The sequence below is a fragment of the Chiloscyllium plagiosum genome, unplaced genomic scaffold, assembly GCF_037043375.1.
Source record: "Chiloscyllium plagiosum isolate Xiang-an unplaced genomic scaffold, Cpla_swu_hap1 HiC_scaffold_14, whole genome shotgun sequence".
In the NCBI taxonomy this organism is placed as follows: Eukaryota; Metazoa; Chordata; class Chondrichthyes; order Orectolobiformes; family Hemiscylliidae; genus Chiloscyllium; species Chiloscyllium plagiosum.
In genome coordinates, this window is record NW_028270152.1 from 14,132,971 (window position 1) to 14,160,083 (window position 27,113).

Here is a 27,113-nt window from a genome sequence, read left to right on the forward strand (position 1 = left end):
TCCTGCAGCCCCATGTGCAAGGGAAAATTCTGGGTTTGTGTTTGGTCCTTGCTCCTTCTGAGGGGGCAGGGGATGGGTAGAGAAGGGGACAGCTGCCTTTGTTTTTGGATCGGGAGCCTGGCCTAATCTCCCAATCCTTCCTTCCTGGTTTGGCAAAGAGTACACCGTAGCATTGTGCAGCTTTCCCATCTCAAAGCAGGGGCTTGGAAAGGGAAACCCCTCCTGGAGAGGGCCCCTCCCATGATGACCACCTGACACTTTGGTTCTGAGGCTGTGACTGGGAGCTGGGAGCAGGGGGGTGCAGGAATGACTGGGATCCTCCTTTACTGCCCTGAGGAATATACAGGTGACTCATATGGAGTTGGGATTGAAGGAAAATGCAGGATGACTCAACTGGGAATGAAATGGAAACCCCCCACTTCCCAACCCTTCCACCTCATTTTCTTTGTATTTTCATCTCAGGTGACATGGAGAATAATCATTCAATTAGAGTCATAGCGCCAAACAGCACAGAAAAAGGCCCTTCAGCCCAACTCATCCCTGCCAACCAATTTTCCCAAACTAAACTAGTCCCATTTGCCTGTGTTTGGCCCAAATCCCTCTGAATCTTTCCTATCCATGTACCTGTCCGAATGTCTTTTAAATGTTGTAACTGTACCTATCCCTACCACTCCCTCTGGCAGTTCATTCTACATTCAAACCAACCTCTGTGTGAAAATGTTACCTCTCAGGTCCCTTTTAAATCTTCCTCTCACCTTCAAACTATGCCCTCTAGCTTTGGGCTCCCTACGCTACCTTGGCTATTTACCCTACCCATGCCCTTGTGTTTTTCTAAACCTCTATGAGATCTGCCCTCAGCCTCTGACGCTCCAGGAAAAGCCCCAGCCTACCCAGCTTCTACTTCTAACTCAAACCTTCCGGTCTCAGTAACATCCTTGTAAATCGTTTTCACATCCTTTCTACTTTATTGCATTGGCATTAAATTAAAACCTTCACAAAGCGTTGTTACACGTTTTGAACTGTTTGGATTGCTGAGCTGTCAAAGACATGGTGTACGCAGACACTGGTTGGCTGAGTTGCATTCTGGGAAACCTGCCCCCTTTGAGGAGGTTATAACAATACCTTCAGTGACAAGTTAACAATCTTGAAATAATGATGACGGGGGCTTGAATTGATGGGTGGGACAGGAAAAGAACACAGTTCAACACTTCACATTTACCACTGTGTCACAGATATTGAGTGCTATTAAGAGACCGTGCTTCAGAAGAGGGTTGCTGAGAGTATCCCTACCTGAGGTGCTTCTTCTTCTTCCTGTTGTGTTCGTTGAGGCTGTTGGAAGGAAAAGAAATTGTATTAAGGACAGGTCTGGGTAACATATTTATTGCATTGTCATCCATCATTCTTATAATTCTGCCCAGTGCTGAGATGTGGAGGGCTGGGGACAAGAGGGTGCACTGAAATCCCAATATATTTGAGGGAAAATCCCATTCCTCAGCATATCCCATTTCCTGATGAACAAAGTTAAAAATCACACAACACCAGGTTATAGTCTAACAGGTTTATTTCGAAGTACAAGCTTTCTGATTTTACTATAAATTCTGTGTTCTATGATCCTGCCCCACTCGCTACCTAACAAAGAAGCAGCGCCATGAAAGCTTAGACATCCAAATAAACCTGTTGGACTATAACCTGGCGTTGTGTGATTTTTAACTTTATTGACCCCAGTCCAACACCATCACCTCCACCTGATGTACAATGGAGTGGTACAGAGTGTGGTCAGTGCTGTTTATCTGATCAGTCTGGCAGCTAATGTCCTTCAGGGAAGGAAAACGCCATCACTGTCAGGCCTAGCCTACACGTGACTCCAGGCCCACAGCAATGTGTTTAACTCTGGGCAATTCGGGACGGATAATAAATGGTGGCCCAGCCAGCGATGCCCACGTCCTGTGAATGAATTATATTAAAAAAGCAGCATAGTGCCTTAAAGAGTGAACCAGATGAACAGTTGGGTTAACATGCAGACCCGAGGAAGAAATGTTGGCCAGGAAAATCAGGAAAACACCTTCCGTACTTCTTTGAATAGCACCACACCCTCCGAGCCTCTCCATTCCTGCCCTTGGCACAAAGGACAAGCAAGGCATCCCTCACAGGGATAATGAGCTGGGGCTGAGACTCCCCTTCCATATTACTTCAGGCAGTGAGACTCAGTTAGTATCTCCACCAATGCTCCCACTGGGAGATTAATAAGTTCATTGCAGATTGGAGCGACATTGTCCCTTTCTGATCTGTCATGGTCACCAAGGGGGTTTCAGGTGGGATTCCCACTGTCTAAAGATAGCCAACTTGTCAGTATTTCCAAGTAGAGCAGATTCAAATCAATATGTTCTAACCACTGAGTGGCACGGTGGCTCAGTAGTTAGCACTGCTGCCTCACAGTGCCAGGAACTTTGGTTCGATTCCACCCTCTGGTGATGGTCTATGTGGAGCTTGCACGTTCTCCCCATCTCTGGATGAGTTTCCTCCCACAGACCAAAGGTGTGCAGGATAGGTGGATTAGCTATGCTAAATTACCCATAGTATCCAGGATTATGCAGGTCAGGTGAATTAGCCACAGGGAAAGCAGGGTTACAGGGATTGGGTGGGATGCTCTTCTGAGGGTAGGTATGGGCTGAATGGTCTGCTACCGCTGTGGGGATTCTATTCTATGCCTCTTCTCCCAAGGATAAATCTTGTTTCAGCCAACTGAAAGATACAATGAAAACTCTCCATCAGATGTAATTCCTCACTTATGATTGAGAGATGAAAAACAAGGCCCAGGTATCGTTGGTTATTCATTCTCCCTCTAACTGATGTTAGCCCCCTCATTCTGCCAGTAAACAGCACTGGAAAAATGATGGCAACATCCATTGAAGTGCAGCCGACAACCCCACCCTAAGGAAAACGTTGACCCTTCAGACTTGTCTGAAACACTCCCAACACTAAAAGAACAGAGAGAGTTGTATTTTTGTACGGTTTCATTATATCCCTCCATAATAGTCCTCAGACAATACATCATTTTGAACTTCAGTCATTGTTTTGCATGGAAAGGAAAGCGGTGGCCATTTTGGACACAGGAGGATCCCGCAGACATATTGTGATGAATGATGGGCCCCTCTGGAGGTTGTGAGTTGAGGGTGGAGTGTTGATCCCAATCAAAGACCTTTCCCCTTTTTAAAGAGAGACTGCAGTTGGGTCTCTCATGTCCTTCTGAACACCAGAATGAGGTGTTCCTTTGTCCCATCCATGGGATGTTCAAACTCCAGACGTGAGAGTGCGAGTGCCCAGTGCTTTATACCTTGTACAGTGGCCCAGTGTGTCTGTGTTGAAATGCCCGCACTCTCAGTGAGGCCACTCTTTGTAGTCTGACAGAAAGATTCAGGAGGGGAAAAGAAGGAAGAATCCAAATAAATCTGCCAAGGTCCCTAGTCCTTCTTACCACACACTGAGGCCTGCTCTTAGTTCCAATGTAAAGGGAACCACACTACAGAGACCTTTAGAACATCCGGGTGGGGGACGGACGTGTAAGAGGGATTTATTCATCCACTGGGAAGAGGAGTTGCCAAGGAGCAGAAAACTGGAAACTGAGGAACCAACATGAAGCAGTAGATGAATCACAGATGTAAGTGAGAAAAGATTGGACGGGGGCGCGGGGGGGGGAACAAAACAGAGTCAAGATTAAAAAGAATAACTGCAGTAGGGCAGAAAGAGTCGGCGCGGTGGCTCAGTGGTTAGCAACTGCTGCCTCACAGCGCCAAGGACCCAGGTTGGATTCCAACCTCGAGTGATTGTCTGTGTGGAATTTGCACATTCTCCCCGTGTCTGTGTGGGTTTCCACTGGGTGCTCCGGTTTCCTCCCACAGCCCAAAGACTGCTACTTCACATTGGTTCCTCAGTTACAGGTTAGGTGAACTGGTCATGCTAAATTGTCCATAGTGTCCAAGGAAGTGTAGGTTGGGTGCATTACTCAGGGAAAGTGTAGAGTAATAGGATAGGGGAAATGGGTCTGGGTGTGATGCTTGGAGGGTCGGTATGGACTTGTTGGGCTAAATGGTCTGTTTTTAATACAAACGAGGCAGACTCGATGGTTCAGTGGGGTAATCCTGTTTGTGGAATTTGGGAAGGGGGTAGACGCAGGCTGTGCCGGGTCGGGAGGGCTATGAAGTAGGCTGGTGTGGACACTCCTGGAGTGTCCAATGGTGGGGTAATGACCTGCAGAGAGCTTGGAGGAAATGTGGGAGAGTTTGTGGTCAGCTTTTGTAAGGTAGATGTCAGCACGTCAGACAACGACTGAACCAGCCTTACCAGCGGAATGTTTTAACAGGTTAATCATTGTGGTGTTGGAGGAAATGCAGCAGCAAATTTTGCTCACAAATGATTCCACAAACAGCAACCTGATAATAATCAGCTAACCTGCTTTTACTGAAGGAATAAACGATGTTCACGGCACTGGAGAGGAACTCCCTGGCATTTCTTAAAATTAGCGCCTTCCAATCTTTCTGTCTGATCTGAGAGGGCAGACAGAGTTTCAGCTTAACCTCTTACTGGGGAGACTGCACCGCTGACAGTGCAGCACTCCACAGAATGGCCCCAGGAGTGTCGAATCTAGTTATGAAGCAAAGTGTCTGGAGTTGGACTTGTGTTGTAAAATGAATCCTCAGTATGTTGTGTGAGCTCTCTAATAGATTTACTGCTGCTGTCCTCTTTCCTGGTAGGGATCTACACATATCGACATCCACTTGGCTAAGTGTGGGAGAGGCTAGGTGAACCCACATCTTTGGACCGCAGCAGGAAATTCACACAGGCACACACAGAAAGCCACCTGAGGGTGGAACTGAACCCTGGCGCTGTGAGGCACTAACCACTGAGCTACCCTGCTACAAGTTACGCTGATAGGATAGACATTGTGACATGGGCTAAAAAAGACTCAAATGTTAGCTCTTACTCTTCCTGCCCAAAGCATATAACAGTCCCGTAGCAGGTGGTGGTTAATGCACTCCTCAGCATTAACCCTGCCAGACCCTGACACTCCCTTACATCTCTCTCCAAGCTTTTGGTTTCCACTATTAATATTTACACATTTGTAATATAAGTGGTTCTATCACTACCCCATGGTTTCACTCTTCTCCCTGGTTGTGCTGCCTTTGGATTTGAAAGATTGATTAATGTCTGGATTGAGAAGGGTATTCTTTAGCATTAACCCTTTCAGACCCATACACTCTCTCACACTTTCAAACCATGGAGTCAGCATTCCAGTGCACTGTGCCTCTCAGTCCAGGACGCAAATGAAACCCTGATTAAAATTTGTGGATTGTTTTACTCTCATCTTCTTCATTAAAACATCAATGCCACCTTTGTCACAAATAATATCTGATCACACTCCATTCACCTGGGAATGGCTTAATCCAACACCTCTGAGTCATACATGTTTCATACTAACATAACCGCAATCCAATCATAGAGTCATAGAGGCACACAGCACAGAAACAGGCCCTTCAGCCCAACCTGTCCCTGCCAATCAGGCATCCCAAACTGACCTACTCCCATTTGCCTGTGTTTGATCCATATCCCTCTAGATCTTTCCTATCCTTGTACCCGATCAAATGCCTTTTGAATGTTGTGATTGTACCAGTCTTTACCACTTCCCCGGGCAGCTCACTCTGCACACGAACCACTCTCTGTGTGAAAAAATTGCCCCTGAGTTTCCTTTGAAATTTTTCCCTTCTCAGCTTAGTTTAGTTTTGGACTCCCCTATCCTGGGGAAAAGACCTTGGTTAGTTAGTTACCCTATCCATGCTCCTCACGATTTTCTAAACCTCTGTAAGATCACTCCTAAGCCTCCGAAAAATTGTCCCAGCCCATTCAGCCTTTCCTTAATAACTCAAACCCTCCAGTCTTGGTAATGTCCTTATAAACATCCAATCGGATGTGGTGAGGCCTGGACAATGTTGTTAATCGGGGTGTTTGTGTTCTGGCATCTTATGCTTCAGATGCCAAACACAGAATTGGCACCAACAGCCTCCCCTCAGTTTGGATTCATCTCACTAAGGGATTACATCATGAGCTGGAGATGTGAACAGCGTTGCCAAGGTTCTGCCCATGACATCATTGTTGGAACCGATTTACTGTCAAACTAGCGCTGCCCCTTTTACTCACCAGTGAAGCAGTTCAGCAGGGCCATCATGAGCTGGAAAACTACCTTAAGGTGGCACGAGCTGCCTACCTCAGCTTTGGAATGCTTGACTGCATTTGTGGCCCTGAATGCAGGCTATAAACACGTGGTGGTGAAAGACATAGTAACATGTGAAATAACTCCACAGAGGCCATATCCCATCACCCTTAATTTACCTACGGAGCGTCCTTGACACTGATCCAGCTCCCTCAGAGTCAGCTCTCAGAGTGAGCAGAACCTCTGACACTCCTGTTAATTTTTTTTTTGATGGTATCCTTACACCAAGTCACCCTTTATTTACACAGGCATAGGACTGGACACTGGTCTGGCTTCCTCACAGCCAGCTCTCAGAGTGAACAGAACCTCTGACACCCTGTTTTTTCACCCCTCTTCCCACACACTATCACCTAACAGCGGTAGTGTTTATATTTTCCCCCGCACCCATGTCGTGTGTGTGTGCAGGTGTCGGGCACAGTGAAAAACAACAAGTGTGTGAATCTTTATTGATATTCCACCACCAGGAAGCAAGGAAACACCCGAGTGGCCAGTGACAAGCAGTGCCCTTCTCAGAGGGCAATGCTGCGTGATCAAACAGTGAAGGGGAGGGCAAGGATTTAAGTCCTGTTTATGTCTGTGAGCCAGGGCTCCCTGATTGATCCAGATTAACACCCCCAGTCAGCAAACTTATATTCTATGAGGCCTGATAAAGGGCTTTTGCCCAAAACTTCGATTTTCCTGCTCCTCAGATGCTGCCTGACCTGCTGTGCTTTTTCAGCGCCACTCTAATCTAGACTCTGATCTCCAGCATCTGCAGTCCCCACTTTTGCTTTCTATGAGGCCCACCTGATTGACCTCATTACAATCACTATCACGTGCATACGGCTTATGTAAAATCTGCTTTAAAAGTAAACTTGTTAAATACCATGAGCAACAATACTTGGTACAGTGGATAACACTCTTGCCTCTGAGCCAGAGTGTTGGGTGTTCAAGCCCTGCTCTGAGACTCGAGTTGACCAGCATTCCAGCACAGTACTAAGGAAGTGTTGTAGAGTCAGAGGAGCTTTCTCTCAAAGGCAGTCTTATCCTCAATCCATGGCCCTACCTTCTCAGGAGGGTGTGAAAGATCCTTTAGACATATAGAGTCACAGAGATGTACAGCATGGAAACACACCCTTTGGTCAAATTCATCCATGCTGACCAGATATCCTCAACTAATCTAGTTCCATTTGCCAGCACTTGGCCTATATCCCTCTAACCCTTCCTATTCATGTACCCATCCAGATGCCTTTTAAATGCTGCAATTGTACCAGCCTCCACCACTTCCTCTGGCAGCTCATTCCATACACGTACCATCCTCTGCATGAAAAAGTTGCCCTTTAGGTCCCTTGTAATGTTTTCCACTCTCACCTTAAACCCATGCCCTCTAGCTCTGGACTAATCTCCCTAGGCGCCTGTAAAATATTTCTCTCTCAATCAACATCACAAACAGGAAACGCTGTCTCATACTCTACGTCAACAAGATCTCCGATCTCTTTCGATAGCACACAACCCACAAAACCATCCAAACTTGTCAATGACACATACTGATCTGAGTTGTCTTGAGTACCTTAAAATGGTGGCCCAGTATTTTCATTTCCAAATCTGACTGGAATCCCCCTTTGGGGATCCATCATCTTCACTTAATAACCTCGGTAACAGTTTCCTCAGTGATTTCCACAACCATCGGAGAGAAGTGATAGAGCTCACAGATAGAGGGGTGGTTCTAACATTTGTTGTGAAGCAATTGTGGCCCTCTCCTCCACAAGTTCATGCCAACGCGCAACAATATCAACCTGCATTTGTGAAGCATCTATAGTATTTGGCCTGGTGCCTGGCACCTGCAGACTGGTGCCAAAGCTCAGTGCGGTGTGGAGCCAAGGCCCAGTGCTGTCTGGAGCCAAGGTCCGATGCAGACTCAAGCCAAGACCCGGTGAGGGCTGAAGCCAAGGCCCGGTACGGGCTGAAGCCAAGGAGATACACCACAATCTGGAAATCAGTTTAGCTCAGCTGGCTGGATTGCTAGTTTGCAGAGCAGTATGATACCAACAGTGTGGGTTCAATTCCCATCACTGGTTTGAGGTTACCACGAAGGACTCTCCTTCTCAACCTCTTTCCTCGCCTGAGGTCTGGTGGCCCTCAGGTTAAATCACCACAGTTGCCTCTCTCTAATAAGAGAGCAGCCCCTACGCTCTGGCAAGACTATGGTGAGACACAACACCACAATCTAACCATAGAGGGTGGTATTCCTGACTCTGATTCGGGCCCTTTCATTTCTGTGGTGGAGATATCAGCTTGACCAGTGGAGATTCAAGGCATTCTTTAATCAATCTATTCAGGGATGCTATTACACTGCTCTGGACACATTAGGACTTGAACCCAGGCTTGGAGGCAGGGACACTACCACTGCACCACAAAACAAACCACCCTCTCTCCCAGAAATTCAAACAGGCAGTCATTCCTGGGACCTGAGTACAGACTCTGTGCTGATACTCCACTGCAGTCCTGAGGGACTTTGGCATTGCTGGAGACACTATCTTTCAGATGATATAACAAGCACAGGCTCCATTTGATGCTTGGGAATGAACCGGCAACATGTTTTTTTTGAGGTTGAGCAGACGAGCGTCTGCTGAGCCCCCTCCCCGGCCCAACATTTAGTCATCAAACTCCATCTCTAAAAAGGGGGCCTCATTATTGATTCCACTCCCCTTTGTGAGGTTGCGTTTCCAGTAAATTGACTGCAGTGATGACCGCATGACAATGTTTCATGACAGCTGCAAAGGATGTGCTGAAGTAATGAAGGGCGCTACATAAATGGAGGCCTACCCTACCTTTCTTCTTCCGTATCTTAAAAAAAACTTTCTGTTTGGTTTTGACCTGGAATTCAGCTACCCACCCACCCCCCACCCCCGAAACGATAACCCTACTCTTGAGTTTGCTGTTTCTCACCTGTTCCGAGCGCTGTTTGTCTTAATGTTAAAGTGCAGTCAATGGGCACCATCTCCATTCCCTTGGTATCTAATTTTCCGGCCTCGGGCGACTGTCTGTGTGGAGTTTGCACATTCTCCCCGTGTCTGTGTGGGTTTCCTCCGGGTGCTCCGGTTTCCTCCCACAGTCTAAAGATGTGCAGGTTAGGTGAATTGGCCATGCTTAACTGCCCCATAGTATTAGGTGCGTTAGTCAGAGGGAAATGGGTCTGGGTGGGCTACTCCTCGGAGGGTCGGTGTGGACTGGTTGGGCCAAAGGGCCTGTTTTCACACTGTAGGGAATCTAATCTAATCTAATGGTGGCTCGGTAGACCTTTGCCTGGACTTGAGTCCACATGACGGTAAATTCCAATTCACCAATTCTCCTCACGAAGTTGAGAAGGGAGAGATTTTCTGAACGCAGACGCGTTTGTGTTCCACGTACTGGCTCGCAGGTAAAAAACAAATTCCAGCTCATTTGCAGCCAGTAGCTTAGGCAAGGCTGTATTCCTTAAGCTAATAAACGTTTACCAGATGGAATCTTGCTCCAGGGCAAAACTGGCATGGGTCCAGGCCTTTAGTCTCATGTACAACAACCACCTCCTCCCCCGCCCCAGTCTTCCAATCGTCTAACCTCCTCCCCACAACCCCCCCACAACTGCCATCCCCCTCCCCCACCCCGTCTCCCCCGTAACCATCAGGAGAGATTACAAACAAGCACAAGCTGTTCTGGCAGAGCCTGGTTTCTGTTTTATGAATGAGGAAAGCTTGGGTCGTTTCCACCTTCAAACACTGCTCAACAGGAGAAGCAGATTTTCCCAGGCTTCCTCAGAGCTCGAGAGAGAGAGAGAGAGAGAGAGAGAGGAAAAACTCTGGACAGCAAAAACAAAATAAAAAAAACAGAGAGAAGGCCAGCTTGCAATTTTTTTCCCTCTCAGATTGTAGTTGGAGTGAGCCTGGGTCAGGGAAGTTCCAGTAACCAATGGATTTGAAAATCCTCAAACCCACGGATTTTGAATTCTTTTATCAAGAGAACTTAAAGGGCCTACCAAGGGTATAAATCAGACCCTTGACCAAGGCCCAGCCACCTGCTATTGTTTATGATACTCTCTGAAACGGAAGCCCAAACGGACCAGATGACAGGGAGGTGGGCTGTTTTCTCAACCATAAGCGTCCACTCTCAATCTGCCAGCCTATGTTTTGACGGTCCATTCAGCATTTTGTTTTTGGCTTGCGGGCTGTGGGCATTGCCAGTCGGGCAACCTTTGTTGCCTATCCCTAATTTCCCAGAGGGCAGTTAAGAGTCAACCACATCACTGTGGGTCTGGAGTCAGATGTAAGCCAAACCAGATAAAGGTGGCTGGTTTTCCATTCTCAGAAGTCTGTAGAGAACCAGATGGGTTTTCTACAACAATTGACTTTGGTTATATGATCAACGTGAGGCTAGCATTTCATTCTGAATTTTTATTGAATATAAACTTGGCCATTTGGCTGGCTTGGATTCAAACCAATGTCCCCAGAACATTAGCCTTGCGTTCTGAACAATGAGGCAGAAGTGGGTACTGCAGATGCTGGAGGTTAGAGTCAAGATTAGAGTGGTGCTGGAAAAGTACAGCAGGTCAGGCAGCATCCGAGGAACAGGAAAAATCGACGTTCCAGGCAAAAGCACTTCATCAAGAATTCTGGATAATGAGTCCAGTGACAATGTCACCGCAACTGTTTCCTCCTCATTATACTGAATAGCTGCCATCTTGGCCCTCAGGAGGCCACTTGACACAACTGAGTGGCTTGGTCGGCCATGACAGAGTCAGCCATCTTGCCATGGAGGGACCTGACAGGCTTTTAACAACAATCTGGAAGATTAAGAAACATTGTTACAGAGAGTGGTTAATTTTTAAAATTATTGCTTTATAAATTGATTGAACCTAAGCTTGCACAAAACCAAACACAGAGGAACAGAAGTAGACCCATTCGGCCCATTGAGTCTGCTCTGCCATTCAATCGAATCGTGGCTGATCTGATCATCCTCAACTCCATTTATCCTCAACTCCATTTATCCTCAACTCCATTTATCCTGCCTTCTCTCCATAATTCATGATTCCCTTCCTAATTAAAGAATTTTTTAAAGCCTTGAATATACTTAATTCTCTACAGTCCTCCATGGTCAAGAATTTCACAGATTCATCACCCTCCAAATGAAGAAATTCCTCCTCATTTCTGCTTTAAACGGATGACTCCTTGCGCTGGGATGATGCCATCTGGTCCTGGACTCGCCCACAAGGGGAAACAACATTTCCACATCTACTCTGTCAAGTCACCTCAGAATTTTGCACCTTTCAACAGGGTCTTCCTCTTTAATTCTTCTAAATAAGAACAACAATAGGCCCAGCCTACTCAACCTCTCCTCGTAAGCCAATCCTTCCGTGCCTACGATGAACCGACTGAATCTTCCCTGGACTGCAATAGTTGTCCTGATGAGATGTGAACACATGTAACACCTACAACAGTTTGGGGCCTTTGGATTACCCTGGTAACTGCTTCTAGCTGGTAGTGGCCAATTCAAGATGACAAATGGGATCGACAAAGTAGAAACGGAGAGCATGTCTCCACGTGTGAGGCAATCTAGAACGAGACGTCATCATTTCAGCATGCGGGTGGAAGATCCAAAACAGAGATGAGGAGGAATTACCCCTCTCAAAGGGTTACAAATCTGGGAATTCATTACCCCAGTGTACAATGGATGCTGGGTCACTTATTAAGTTTAAGGAGGATACCATTTTCAAGGAACTGTGCACCTGCACTTCAAGAGTCCTGGGACAGAGGACTGTCCACCACAGGCTTAAATTTTATGAAAAGAATCGTATCAGAACATTTTTCTTTCACATCCATTTCTTAATGTCTTTGGCATCCCAATTCTATGCTAGTGGTACCGAGGACGGATGGAAAGATTAACAAGATCACAACAACGTGAGAGTGAGATTGGAGAGTGACATAAAACCTGTGGCCAAAGGAAAATCTGTGTGTGTGTTTACCTGTATCTGTGTGTGTCTGTGCACCTGTAACTGCATGTGTCTGTGTTTGCGTACCTGTGTCTGCCTGCACCTGTGTCTCTGTGTGTACCTGTATCTGTGTGTGTGTCTCAGTGTACGTGTGTCTGTGTGTGTATATCTGTGTATGTACCTGTATCTAAGTGTTTGTATGTGCATCTGTGTTTGCGTATCTCTCTCTGTGCTTGTGTGTGTCTCTTTACGCCTGTGTGCATCTGAGTCTGTGCCTGTGTGTATACCTGTGTGTGCCTGTGTGCGTGCTGTGGGTGTATATGTGTCTCTCTGTACCTGTGTGTGTGCCTGTGTCTGTATGTGTCTCTCTGTGCCTGTGTGTGTACCTGTGTCTGTATGTGTCTCTCTGTGCCTGTGTGTGTACCTGTGTCTGTATGTGTCTCTCTGTGCCTGTGTGTGTGCCTGTGTCTGTATGTGTCTCTCTGTGCCTGTGTGTGTACCTGTGTCTGTATGTGTCTCTCTGTGCCTGTGTGTGTGCCTGTGTCTGTATGTGTCTCTCTGTGCCTGTGTGTGTGCCTGTGTCTGTATGTGTCTCTCTGTGCCTGTGTGTGTACCTGTGTCTGTATGTGTCTCTCTGTGCCTGTATGTGTACCTGTGTGTCTATATCTGGATGCACGTGTGCATGTGTGTGTCTCTCTCTCTCTCTCTCTCACTCTCTCTGTGTCTGACAGATCCTCAATTTATTTTCTACAGCTGTTTACCCATTTACACTCTCACCAGTCGAGCTCTGTGTGCGGATGGGGGGAAAGTGGGGGGGAGGCTTTTAAAAAAAAAAGTAAGAGAAAAAAGTCCTGGGAACATCTAAAATTTAACAATGCTTCAGTGATCAACGCTTTGTGAAAATAGACCATCTCTTCAGTAATGTGTGGCGCAGTTACAATGTTACGTGGGAATTGGCTAACAGAGAGAGCAAGAGAGAAAGAATGAATTCATTTTTTTTTAGAAAGTGGGATTCCGAAATTCCAACAGCTGCTTTCATAATCAAATTGGATGCGGTCACCAAGAAGTCATGGTTAACTTCAATCCCCCATAACCTGAAGGATTAAAACCTTAAAACAGGCTTACTGTGTGCGGGCAAAGACTGAAAGAGCTCTGGTGAGGACAAGATAGGAATAGTTTCTCTGTCCCCTCCTGTTACCACATTCAGTTCATTCAGTTTCTTCTGCTTGTTGCAATGGGGGCCCTTGGCGTCTTTGGTACATCTCCCAGTGACAAAGCCCTGAGTGGTCAGGAACCAAGTATGGTCCAGCAAACTACAAACACGGCAGTGCTCCCTCGCCACTCCAAATCGATGATGTGCCTCACTGTGCCCTCATTTGCTCTGGCTGTGACAGGTAGACACCCCCATGGCATTGCTCACAATAGATGCCTGGTTGTGATCATTTGGAGCTAATCTGGGCCTGTCCTGCAGAGACCCCACTCCCACTGAGAGTTTGGACCAAGAACAAACTGCATTGAGTTGCAACATGGATCCTGCACATTAAAGACAACGCCCTCCCTTTATGGTGCCTTTACAATCATTAAAACACTCTGAGGAGCTTCACCTGCAGCATTATCAGAAAACCAAAAAATTGACACTGGGCCACATAAGACCTTGTCCGCTCCCCAGAAGATAGATTGGGATACAACATTAACAGGAGCCTTTCACTGAAGAACAAACAGAGTTGCAGTAACTTGGAATTCCAACAATCCAAAGGTGCACAGAATTGCCTTTTGATGGCCTTGAATCTAAGCTATCCCATTTTCCTGGACCTCCCCAGTGCTGCATCTCCATTGGTAGCTTTCAGAGGGGAAGAGTATGAAGGAGCCTGTGGAAAATCCACACTGAATGGCCATTACTTCAATGCTAACCTTGTCCTGATCAAGGATAACCTTCCCTTTTGAATCCTGCATTCCAAACAACTACACACGGCATTTAAGCCAATGGGAGAAGTGGGATAGCATAGGTGTATGGTCATTTGACTTTTTGACCCTGTTTCACTACTCAACAGTGAATGTGTACTTCAATCTCATTTATCCTCCATGATGTGACTGATCCCCCTCTCCAAAAATACACTTGACATTTCCAAGTGGATCCCTGTTCCCATACCACCACCCTCTACAGCATTTTGTCTGGCCAGGGGTGAAGAGGCATAAATTCAGTGTGAACTGGAAGGTCTAATGCTCATTTTAAGGTTACACCTCCTTGTTCTGCACGCCAGGTCCTACAGGAGGCAGTGCGAGCATTTTCAGTCAAGAGTGCGGTGCTGGGAAAGCACAGCAGGTCAGGCAGCATCCGAGGAGCAGGAACATCGACGCTTCGGGTAATCAGGAATGAGGACTGCCTGACCTGCTGTGCTTTTCCAGAACCACGCTCTTGACTCTAGTCACCAGCATCTGCAGTCCTCACTTTCGCCAAGCATTTTCAGGCAGATCCTCCTGGCTCCACTTGTCTTTGATGGGGTGGAAGTGCAGAGGTCGCTTTTCGCCTGTAGGTGAGGATGCGGCCTAGCGAGCAGATGGCCTGGACTGTGCAGCAAGGGAGGGCCCAGCAGGTTTTAAGCAAGCAGTTCACGGAAACCCTTTGCAATTTAGGAAGACTGATACCCTCCTCTGGATCTCCAAGATTGTCAGGGAATCTCCAGGAATGAATGATCCAGCTGAAGGCCACTCTCGCTGATAAAACTGGGATAGCATTGAGTCTGAGGAATTCTCTGCCACAGAAAAGAGTTGAGGTGAAAACATCGAATGTTTTCAAGAAGGAGTTCTTTAGGGATTGAAGGGTAAAGGAAAAAAGCGGGCACAAGGTATCAATGATTAGCCATGCTTATATTGAATGGCAGTGCAGGTTCAAAGGGCTGAATGGTCTCTTCCTCTATTCCAGCAATTTTCCAGAACTTTTGTTCCCACTCCTGCTCCCAGTATCTATCGTTCGAAACATGACAGGCGAGTGCATGGGCAATGAAAACATGAACTGGACGAGGGGACAAAATGACAACAGGAAGAAGTCACACAGTGTGTGGACTCTTCCATGCATGGGGAGGGAGGGTCTGGGAGTGAAAAGGTGGCTCAGTGGTTATCACTGTTGCCTCACAGCACCAGGGTCCCAGGTTTGATTCCAGCCTCGGGCGACTGTCTGTGTGGAGTTTGCACCTTCTCCCTGTGTCTGCGTAGGTTTTCTCCGGGTGCTCCGGTTTCCTCCCACAGTCCAAAGATGTGCAGGTTAGGTGAATTGGTCATGCTAAATTGTCCGTAGTTGTGAGGTACATTAGTCAGAGGGAAATGGGTCTGGATGGGTTACTCTTCAGAGGGTCGGTGTGGACTGGTTGGGCCGAAGGGCCTGTTTCCACACTGTAGGGAATCTAATCTCATCAATCACGGATGGTGGCATCCCAGAATAAGGCTACCTCATTGGGGGGCACCTACGGGCTGCAGCAGTTCCCCCACCTTCTCCCGGGCAACTAGGAACGGGCAATAAATGCTGGGCCCAGCCAGTGAGGCCTGTGTCCTATAAATTAATTTAAAAAGAAGGAATTATTGATCATCAGAAAACAAAACCATCTGGTTCACTAATGCCCTTTAGGGAAGAAAGCTGCTATCTTTACATGGTCTGGCCTACATGTGACTGCAGACCCACAGCAATGTGGTTGACAATTGACTGTCCTCTGGGCAATTAGGGATGGACAATAAATGCTGCCGAACTGGCAACACCCTCATCCCACAAATGAATAAAGAAAAAAATTAGCTGAATTGCACTTGCAATGAGCCAGCATAAAAAACAATGGGCCAAATGGCCTCCCTGTGAGTTGAACCTGTTCTATGATTCTATTAGCAAAGCCTGCAATCTGCTCTCGCTGTAAAGGATCGCAGTGGCTGTAGTAAGCGTGTCCTTGAGAGCTCAGAATTGAATCTTTGATCAGGTTGCCTGTAGATTATTGGCTGCTCCTGTTACAAGGGCTAACACACTGAATGTGTTAGCTCTTCACTATCTCTTCCTGCCCTTCCTGTTTGCAGTATCTGTTAAAGACTGACTTCCTCTGGCCCATTACAGCTATCTCAGCTCATCAGCTGCAACACAGTCCGACAATAAATTACCATCTTCCTGAAATAAATTACACTTTGGTAAAACAGAAACATACAAGGACAAATGGAATGAACTGAAAGAGACAGCAAGATAGAAAGGGAGACAGAGGGAGAGAATGATGGATGGAAGGAGAGTCAGAGAGAATAAGAAAGAATGGGGTCGTAGAGAGAGAGAGAGAGAGAGATGGAGGAAGGGAAAGAAAGAGAGAGAACGAAAGAAACACTGAGAAAGAGAGACACAAGAAAACAAGAAAGAAAGTTAAAAAAGAGAAGTAAATCGAAAAAGATAGAAAGGAAAATAGAAAACAGGATTCAGTGATGGTAAGAAAGAATAATATAGGATGGACAGTTGGTGAGAGAGTGAGGAAAAGAGATAGAGAGAACAAAAGACAGAACTCAGAGAAAAACTGAGCGATCCACTGAAAGTGACTGATACAATAACACAATTGAGGCACAGATATTAGCCCAGGAACAGATGGAGGGAGAGGGAGCAAGCAGGGAGAGAAACACAACAGGTTCAGTTGGAATGTAAACGAGAAAAGCCTCAAAAAAAGGGCTATGGAGAAAGTTAAATATCAGGATTGCGACTGGAAGAGGTCGAGAGGAAAAGAGAGATTGATACACGGAGATAGATACACAGGGCAAGCTAAAGGCTTGACACTCTGAAGAGAAGAGAAACAGACGGGGGAAAAAGAAAGGGAGAGAGAGACACACACACACAAAGCCAAACACATTATTGCTGTTATTGCAAGGAGCATTTTGTAAATATTTAGCAGCATGTGGAAATTCTCTCAAGATGTTTCAGCTCAGAAAGCGGACCTGAGTCATTGAGTTAAAGCATTTCCTTAGATACAAAGACAGGGAAATGGCAACCACCCAAGACAGCATCATATCCATGTGGAATCTGCAACGCACCAGGATTCAAAGGAGAAGCATGCAGGAAAATGAAAACTAACTTTGTAAATAAGTGAGCGCATGAAGCTTGCTCCTGGTGGCTTTCCCACTTTGCTTTCTGTTCAGTACAGTCTACCTCTGGATTACTGCCTGAAACCAAAGTTATGCTATTTTTCAGGGCTAAAGCACTTAGTCCCAACCCGATTATGCCTGTCGGAATTAATGTTGAGGAGAATCACAAGATATTTTACCACAACCAAACTGCAGCATTTTTAGAAACTGTATTCTTATCTTACTGAGGAGTCTCTGCAGGTGCAGCCAAAGCTAGTGTTAGAAATGCAAAAACTACTCAGTGCATCAATCTAGATACTGAGAGCACTGCACCAGATGCAATGGCAGGGATCTCCGAAAATAGTGATTTTATTCTTGGTCCTCCTGGTTTTAACCCCACCACTGGGATTAGTGAGATTAGATTCCCTGCAGTGTGGGAACAGTCCCTTCGGCCCAGCAAGTTCACACTGACCCTCTGAAGAGTAACCCATCCAGACCCATTTCCCTCTGACTAATGTACCTCACAACTACGGACAATTTAGCATGACCAATTCACCTGACCTGCACATCTTTGGACTGTGGGAGGAAACCAGAGCACCCGGAGGAAACCCACGCAGACACGGGGAAGATGTGCAAACTCCACACAGAGAGTCGCCCGAGGCTGGAATTGAACCTGGGTCCTTGGCACTGTGAGGCAGCAGTACTAATCACTGAGCCACCGTGCCGTCCTGACAACATTGCTTCAGGGTTCGTTGCTGCTTGCCCACTTGATACCTAGAAATCAGTCCCCAGTTATTTTGATTTTGATTTAATTTATTATTATCACATGCATGGATGGCACATTGGTTCAGTGGTTGGCACTGCTGCCTTACAATGCCAGGGACCCGGGTTTACTTCCACCCTTGGGTGACTGTCTGTGTGGAGTTTGCACATTCTCCCCGTGTCTGCGTGGGTACAATCTGGGTGCTCCAGTTTCCTCCCACAGTCCAAACACATGCAGGTTAGGTGGATTGGTCGCGCTGCATCGCCCCTTAGTGCCCAGTGATGCGCAGGTAGGTTAGCCATGAGCAATGCAGGGTTACAAGGTCGGAGGGAGGGTGAGTCTGGGTGGAATGCTCCTTGGAGGGTCGGTGTGGACTGGATGGGCCAAATGACCTAATACCACACTGTAGGGATTCCATTCTAGGTACAGTGAGAAGTTTTGCTCTGTGTGCAGTACTGATCACACTGTACAAAGTGCATCAGGGTAACAGAACAGAGTGAGGAATACAATGCTACAGCTGCAGACTAGGTGCATAAAGAGCGAGATCAACATGAAATTAAAAATTTTAGAGGTCCATTTAGAAGGGTAATAATGAATCTGTTGGTTCATGTGTTCAGGCTTCTGTATCTTCCGCCAGACAGAAGAGGTTGGAAGACATTATAACCGGGGTGGGAGGGGTCTTTGTTGACATTGGTTGCCTTTCCAAGGCAGTGGTAAGTACAGGTGGAGCCATGGACCTGGCTGTATTCACAACTCTCTGTAGTTTCTTTCTACCCACCAACAAGAGGAAACAAGCTTTCAGCATCTTACCCAGACAAATCCTCTTAAATGCCTGAACAAGATCATCTCTCATTCTTCTAAGCACCCACCTTTCTCCCCACAATAGCCCCCAAGATAATCAACCCCAATCCCAGGTATCATTTGAGAGATCAAAACCATCATCACACGCAACATGAAATGTCTTTGCTTCAATTTCCTGCAGACACAGGCAGGAAATGGCACAGAGTGAAACTAAGAAGTTTAGAACCAGCAGTGGTTGCTGTCTCTATTACAACCTTCAAGTTTCTAGACCTTTTTAAACCAGTCTGTGGTATGGCCGTTGAGTAAAAATGAAAACAGAGTGAGGCACTGGGTTCTCCTTATTCCAGATGTGGAAGTCTCAGAGACTGCACGTTTTCTATTTATATGGGACTGGACCGATCACAGGCCAGTCTAGACAGACAATTGGTTTGTCCTTTGATAGCAGCTCTACCATCCAGAAAGACATGGTTGGGGAGGGGTGTGGGGAAACATGTGGAAGGCAAAAATAAGTAAAGTCGCCATAGTCTTACTAGACCACAGGGCTGCTCTCTTCTCAGAGAAAGACGATTGGTGGTGGTTTAACAAGAGAGGCAAAAGTAAGGACTGCAGATACTGGAAACCAGAGTCGAGATTAGAGTGGTGCTGGAAAAGCACAGGTCAGGCAGCATCTGAGGAGCAGGAAAATCGACGTTTCGGGCAAAAGCCCTTCATCAGGTTTAACCAGAGGATCAGAGCTGAAAGTGTGTTGCTGGAAAAGCGCAGCAGGTCAGGCAGCATCCAAGGAGCAGGAGAATCGACGTTTCGGGCATAAGCCCTTCATCTTCTTATGCCCGAAACGTCGATTCTCCTGTTCCCTGGATGCTGCCTGACCTGCTGCGCTTTTCCAGCAACACATTTTCAGCTCTGATCTCCAGCATCTGCAGACCTCACTTTCTCTCTAACCAGAGGATCACCACATCTCAGGCGAGGGGAGAGGTTGAGAAGGAGAGTCATGCATGATAGCCCCAGTTGGTGTGGGAACTGTACCCACACTGTTGGCATCGGGCTGCATTGAAAACCATCCGTCCACCATAGAAGCGTCAGTCCCTGCAAGTTCCCCTCCACACCACACAGCATGCTCACTTCAAATTATATCATTAGGCTCGCAGAGTTAGTGGGTTAAGATTTCTTCTGAATAGCATTGTGGGTACTGTACACCTCAAAAGCGCTCCCTCATGCCTACCCAAGGACTGCAACAGTTCAAGAAACTTTTTCAAGGACAAATAGGGATGGGCAGCAAATGCTGGTCCTGCAAGTGATGCCCAGAACTTGTGAAAGAATAAAAAAAACTCCTGCTGTTTTCTTTTCCTTTATTTATTCACGGAATGAGGACAGTGCTGGCCCAGCAGTACTTACTGTCCATCCCCAATTGCTCAGAGGGTAGTTAAGAGTCAACCAAATGGCTGTGGGTCTGGAGCTACATGTAGGCCAGACCAGGTAAGGATGGCAGTTTCCTTCCCTAAAGGGCATTAGTGAGCCAAATGGGTTTTCCCAACAATGGTTTCACAGTCATCATTAGATTCTTAATTCCAGAATCCTTTCATTGAATTCAAATTCCACCAGATTCTGGGTAATCCAAGATGGAGGACGGGAAAAATTTCTGGCTGTAAGAGCTGCTCCTTTTTTTGAGGTATTTTAGATGTTGGAGATGATTTCCTCGAATTCCAGGAGCAGCGATTACTGTTTTATATGCTGTTCCATTGTTTTGGAACTTTGGAGCAAAAAAAGTCAAAACAACAGCAGTTTTAAAAGGGAGAAGAGCAGACAAAGGAAGCACATGGTGTGGTCAGTGCAGGAGAGAGAAAGAGAGAACCTGCACAGTTACTGCCTTTGCTGTTTGAATTCATGTGTTGCTGGACATTGGAGTGCATCTGGGAAAATTAACAAACAGTAAAATTCACAACTAACCTTGGAGGAACTGTTGGGCGAAGTTCACAGCACAGAATCAGATAAGTTAATTGTTGTTTTAAGTCTGTCCAAGAGAAAGGCTGCAGTAGCGAGTACAGTGGATTCTTTCTTGATGATATGTTTTTGGAGATAAGTCTATTGATTAAACTTAAAATATAAGCCATAGCTATTAATTTAACCTGGTGCAGTATTTTGTAGAGGAATAAGACGGTGTAATTTTCTGGGTCTGTAGATTGTGAAGGAGCAAAAATGGCCTTTGCAGTGATATGTACTTCTTGTCAGATGTGGGAGTTTAAAGAGAGTTTAAGGATTACTGCAGATTATATCTGTCATAAATGCTGTTGGATGCAAATCTTATCAGATTGAGTGGATCGGTTGGAGAGACAGATAGAAGCGATGAGGAATTTGCAACAGTATGTGATGATGGCAGTTATAGGAAGGGGGGAAAGTCTCAGATACAGTCACATAGATTGGTTAATTCCAGGAAGGGTAAGAGAGGTAGGCAGCTAATGCAGGAGTCTTTTGTGGATATACCCATTTCAAACAGGTATGCTGTTTTGGAAAATGTAGGGGGTGATGGATTCTCAGGGGAATGTAGCACGAACAGCCAAGTTTCTGGTATTGAGACTGGCTCTAATGCAACTAGGGGTACGTCGGCTTCCAAGAGGTCAATTGTGTTAGGGGATTCTGTAGTCAGAGGTACAGACAGACGTTTCTTTGGCCAGCAGAGAAAAATCAGAATGGTGTGTTGTTTCCCTGGTGCCAGGATCAAGGATGTCTCAGAGAGGGTGCAGAATGTTCTCACAGGGGAGAGAGGCCAGCAAGAGGTCATTGTCCACATTGGAACCAACGACATTGGAAGGGAAAAGGTTGAGATTCTGAAGGGAGATTACAGAGAGTGAGGCAGAAATTTAAAAAGGAGGTCCTCAAGGGTAGTAATATCTGGATCAGTCCCAGTGCTACGAGCTAGTGAGGGCAGGAATAGGAGGATAGAGCAGATGAATGTATGGCTGAGGAGCTTGTGTATGGGAGAAGGATTCACATTTTTGGATCATTAGAATCTCTTTTGGGGTAGAAGTGACCTGTACAAGAAGGACAGATTTCACCTCAATTGGAAGGGGACTAATATACTGGCAGGGAAATTTGCTAGAACTGCTTGGGAGGATTTAAACTAGTAAGGTGGGAGGGTGGGACCCAGGGAGATAGTGAGGAAAGAGATCGATCTGAGATGGGTACAGCTGAGAACAGAAGTGAATCAAACAGTCAGGGCAGGCAGGGACAAGGTAGGACTAATAAATTAAACTGCATTTATTTCAATACAAGGGGCCTAACAGGGAAGACAGATGAACTCAGGGCATGGTTAGGAACATGGGACTGGGATATCATAGCAATTACAGAAACATGGCTCAGGGATGGGCAGGACTGGCAGCTTAATGTTCCAGGATACAAAAGCTACAGGAAGGATAGAAAGGGAGGCAGAGAGGAGGGGGAGTGGCATTTTTGATAAGGGATAGCATTACTGCTGTGCTGAGGGAGGATATTCCTGGAAATATATCCAGGGAAGTTATTTGGGTGGAACTGAGAAATAAGAAAGGGATGATCACCTTATTGGGATTGTATTATAGACCCCCTAATAGTAAGAGGGAAATTGAAAAACAAACTTGTAAGGAGATCTCAGCTATCTGTATGGTCGGGGATAGTTATGGTCGGGGATTTTAACTTTCCAAAAATCGACTGGGACTGCCATAGTGTTAAAGGTTTAGATGGAGAGGAATTTCTTAAGTTTATACAAGACAATTTTCTGATTCAGTATGTGGATGTACTTACTAGAGAAGGTGCAAAACTTGACCTACTCTTGGGAAATAAGGCAGGGCAGGTGACTGAAGTGTCAGTGGGGGAGCGACCATAATTCTATTTGTTTTAAAATAGTGATGGAAAAGATCTAAAAGTGGAAGTTCTAAATTGGAGAAAGGCCAATTTTGAGGGTTTTAGGCAAGAACTTTCGAAAGAGGTCGATGTTCGCAGGTAAAGGGATGGCTGGAAAATGGGAAGCCTTCAGAAATGAGATAACAAGAATCCAGAGAAAGTATTTTCCTGTCAGGGTGAAAGGGAAGGCTGGTAGGTATAGGGAATGCTGGATGACTAAAGAAATTGAGGGTTTGGTTAAGAAAAAGAAGGAAGCATATGTCAGGTATAGACAGAATAGATCAAGTGAATCCTTAGAAGAGTATAAAGGAAGTAGGAGTTTACTTAAGAGGGAAATCAGGAGGGCAAAACAGGGACATGAGATAGCATTGGCAAATAGAATTAAGGAGAATCCAAAGGGGTTTTACAAATATATTAAGGACAAAAGGGTAACTAGGGGGAGAATAGGGCCCCTCAAAGATCAGCAAGGCAGCCTTTGCGTGGAGCCACAGAAAATGGGGAAATACTAAATGAATATTTTGCATCAGTATTTACTGTGGAAAAGGATATGGAAGATATAGACTGTAGGGAAATAGATGGTGACATCTTGCAACATGTCCAGATTACAGAGGAGGAAGTGCTGAATGTCTTGAACCAGTTAAAGGTGGATAAATCCCCAGGACTTGATCAGGTGTACCTGAGAACTCTGTGGGAAGCTAGTGAAGTGATTGCTGGGCCTTTTGCTGAGATATTTGCATCATCGATAGTCACAGGTGAGGTGCTGGAAGCCTGGAGGTTGGCTAATGTGGTGCCACTGTTTAAGAAGGGTGATAAGGACAAGTCAGGGAACTATAGACCAGTGAGCCTGACCTCGGTGGTGGGCAAGTTGTTGGAGGGAATCCTGAGGGACAGAATGGCATTCGACAAGGTTCCCCATGGGAGACTGATTAGCAGGGTTAGATCTCATGGAATACAGGGAGAACTAGCCATTTGGATACAGAACTGGCTCAAAGGTAGAAGTCAGAGGGTGGTGGTGGAGGGTTGTTTTTCAGACTGGAGGCTTGTGACCAGCGGAGTGCCACAAAGATTGGTGCTGGGCCCTCTACTTTTTGTCATTTACATAAATAATTTGGATGCAAGCATAAGCGGTATAGTTAGTAAGTTTGCAGATGACACCAAAATTGGAGGTGTAGTGGAGAGCGAAGAGGGTTACCTCAGATTACAACAGGATCTGGACCAGATGGGCCAATGGACTGAGAAGTGGCAGATGGAGTTTAATTCAGATAAATGCAAGGTGCTGCATTTTAGGAAAGTAAATCTTAGCAGGACTTATACACTTAATGGTAAGGTCCTAGGGAGTGTTGCTGAACAAAGAGACCTTGGAGTGCAGGTTCTTAGCTCCTTGAAAGTGGAGTCACAGGTAGATAGGAAAGTGAAGAAGGCATTTGGTATGCTTTCCATTATTGGTTAGAGTATTGAGTACAGGAGTTGGGAGGTCATGGTGCGGCTGTACAGGACATTGGTTAGGCCACTGTTGGAATATTGCATGCAATTCTGGTCTCCTTCCTATCGGAAAGATGTTGTGAAACTTGAAAAGGGTTCAGAAAAGGTTTACAAGGATGTTGCCAGGGTTGGAGGATCTGAACTACAGGGAGAGGCTGAACAGGCTGGGGCTGTTTTCCCTGGAGCGTCGGAGGCTGAGGGGTGACCTTATAGAGGTTTATAAAATTATGAGGGGCATGGATAGGATAAATAGACAAAGTCTTTTCCCTGGGTTCGGGGAGTTCAGAACTAGAGGGCATAGGTTTAAGGTAGGAGGGGGAAGATATAAAAGAGACCAAAGGGGCAACTTTTTCACGCAGAGGGTGGTACGTGTACGGAATGAGCTGCCAGAGGATGTGGTGGAGGCTGATACAATTGCAACATTTAAGAGGCATCTGGTTGGGTATATGAATAGGAAGGGTTTGGAGGGTTATGGGCCGGGTGCTGGCAGGTGGGACTAGATTGGGTTGGGATATCTGGTCGGCATGGACGGGTTGGACTGAAGGGTCTGTTTCGGTGCTATACATCTCTATGACTCTATGACTGTGTCTGCCGTGGTGGGATTCGAACCCTGAAGAGGCAGATTTACACCGGGGTACATTACCAAGAGCAGCACCTGTATTTGCTCTTGTGGCTATTTACCCCATCAGGGGGCAGATGTGTGGCAAGGCTGTTTGTGTGGGAGTGGAGAAGGCTCACGGCTGAGAGATTGCTGCAAATGTTTTCCATTGCCTGTCTTGCCTCTCTGCTGCTAAGATCCTGTGGGACTGAAGAAGGTATTTTCTGTGTGGAATGAACTATCAGAGAAAGTGGTGGATGCAGGGATAGTTACAATATTTAAAATACATTTGTATAAGTACATGAATAAGAAATGTTTGGAGAGAAATGGGCCAAATGTGGGCAGTTGGGACTAGTTGGGAACATAGTGGACACGTTGGACTGAAGGGTCTGTTTCTGTGCTGCATATCGCTATGTTCCTGGTTAACAGCCATTTGATATCCCTGCCATTCTGCCATTGATGTCTGTGGGACCTTGCTGTGTACGAATCGGACTCTAAATTTCCTAATTTGCCAACAGCCGGCTACCTTTTAAGCAGGTATCTCATTGGCAGCAAAGTGCTTGGGGATGCCCTGCCTGGACATGACTGATGCCAGGCAAATGCAGATCTCTTGTTAACACGGACCTGAGTGACAATTTGGACCCTTGCTTGGGATTAGTCTTGGGCCTGTTTTTGGGGTAAGTTGCTTGTTTGGATTCAGCCGAACCTTATGCGTGTCTGTTCCCTGCCACCACCCTCACCCACCCGTGCCCGCGGCCACTTCTCCAAGTGTTGCTGTGACCAACTCCCCCCACCCCACAGGCAACTGTCAAGAAAGTCACTGAGGACCTGCCTACACTCCTGATAAATGACCGACATCGAGGTATGTGGGTCAGTGGGGGGAGGGAAAGACACACTCCCTTCAAATGAAAGGAAACAGAATAGAGCTGAAAATCTTACTTAAGTCAGGGCTTGCCTTTTCCAGAGAGGATGTTTGAGTTGGCAACACTTTGAACTGTGTATTCAGACAGTATAACAGACACAACTTCCTGTGCACAGGGTGCAAGGCTATGGCACTTTGTAGACCGTAATAGTGAGTCTCAGTGCTATTCCATTTCTCTATCGTAGCACGGGGGGGGGGGGGGACAGCTTCTTTTCTGATGAGATTCTTCTGATTAACTGTGACCAATGTTTCACTGTTCCCTCTACAACCTCCCAAAACTTACTCTGAAATATTCCCTTCTTTGCAATATGGACAGAGTTATTGCACAAACCACAGACACTAATGGCTAGGCTGTTTAACGTGGCTTTATGTTGGAGCCGATGGACCATCTGCCCTCATTGTTACTGGAGCTTGAGCAGATGAATTAGGAACAAGAATTCAGCTCCTCATGCCTGCTGCTCCATCCAATAATTTCACAGCTGATGTTATTAAGGGTTACAGAAGCAAGCTCAGTCCCCATCACTCAGTTAGGAGGTAAAGGTAAAGTCTCCGTACTCTTACCAGAACATAAGGCTGTTCTCTCATTACAGAGAGACGATTGATGGTGGTTTGACCTGAGGGTCACCACACCTCAGGAGAGGAGAGAGATTGAGAAGCACAGTCCCTCACGGTTACTTCAGTCAATGTGGGAATTGAAGCCACACTGTTAGTGTCATTATGACCCGGGGGACGGGGGAAAAGGGATAGCTTCATTTGACAAAGTTCTTGCAATCAAATCGAATCAGAGAATGTGAGGGCAGGCCATTCAGCCCATCGAGTCCACTATGACCCCCCCCCCCGAAGATCACTGTGAGAATGGTAGCACTGGGGCTCATATGGTCCCACTCACACCATTGCCTGCAAAATCTACCCCCGCCCCCTGCTGTCACCCACTCCAAACCCCAAAACCACTCACCCTGTATTCCCTGTCTGTGCTGCCAGCTCCCCAACTGCAGCAACAGAAACAGAAATCCCAGCTACTTTCACCTCCGATAACACCAGGCTGTCTCTCATTCCAGGAGGGAACAAGCCTAGAGTAGGGTAGCGAGAGTCACGACGGCTGCTATGTCATTGGGGCCTCACAGCCTGCGATGAGGAGAGGATTCTGACACTGAGCAGCCCGGGCAGACCCTGGAGCCTACCCTCGACCGACCGTGCTGAGAATCCTGAGGAAAGGCTACTCCCCTCGACTTGACTGAGGTTTGCAGGCAACTGGGAGAAGGTTCATGTCTTTGTGTCTGTGCTAAAAGACAAAAGGCAAGACAGCAGTTAGACAAGGAGAAGGAGGGCAAATGCAAAGAAGAAGGCAGGCCGAGGCGATGCAAGGCAGGGACGCCGTGAGGTATCCCAGTAGGCCCA

General features: G+C 46.5%; 1 protein-coding gene across 1 annotated transcript in view; it reads right to left on the reverse strand.

The window, feature by feature from the left end:
- LOC122558835 (high mobility group protein HMG-I/HMG-Y) overlaps positions 1-27,113 on the reverse strand; it is a 266,190-nt gene that overhangs the window by 75,585 nt on the left and 163,492 nt on the right. Inside the window, exon 5 of the mRNA XM_043707656.2 lies at positions 1,291-1,329. Within this exon, the coding sequence (XP_043563591.1) occupies positions 1,291-1,329 (39 nt within the window). The remainder of the gene's footprint in view (positions 1-1,290; positions 1,330-27,113) is intronic.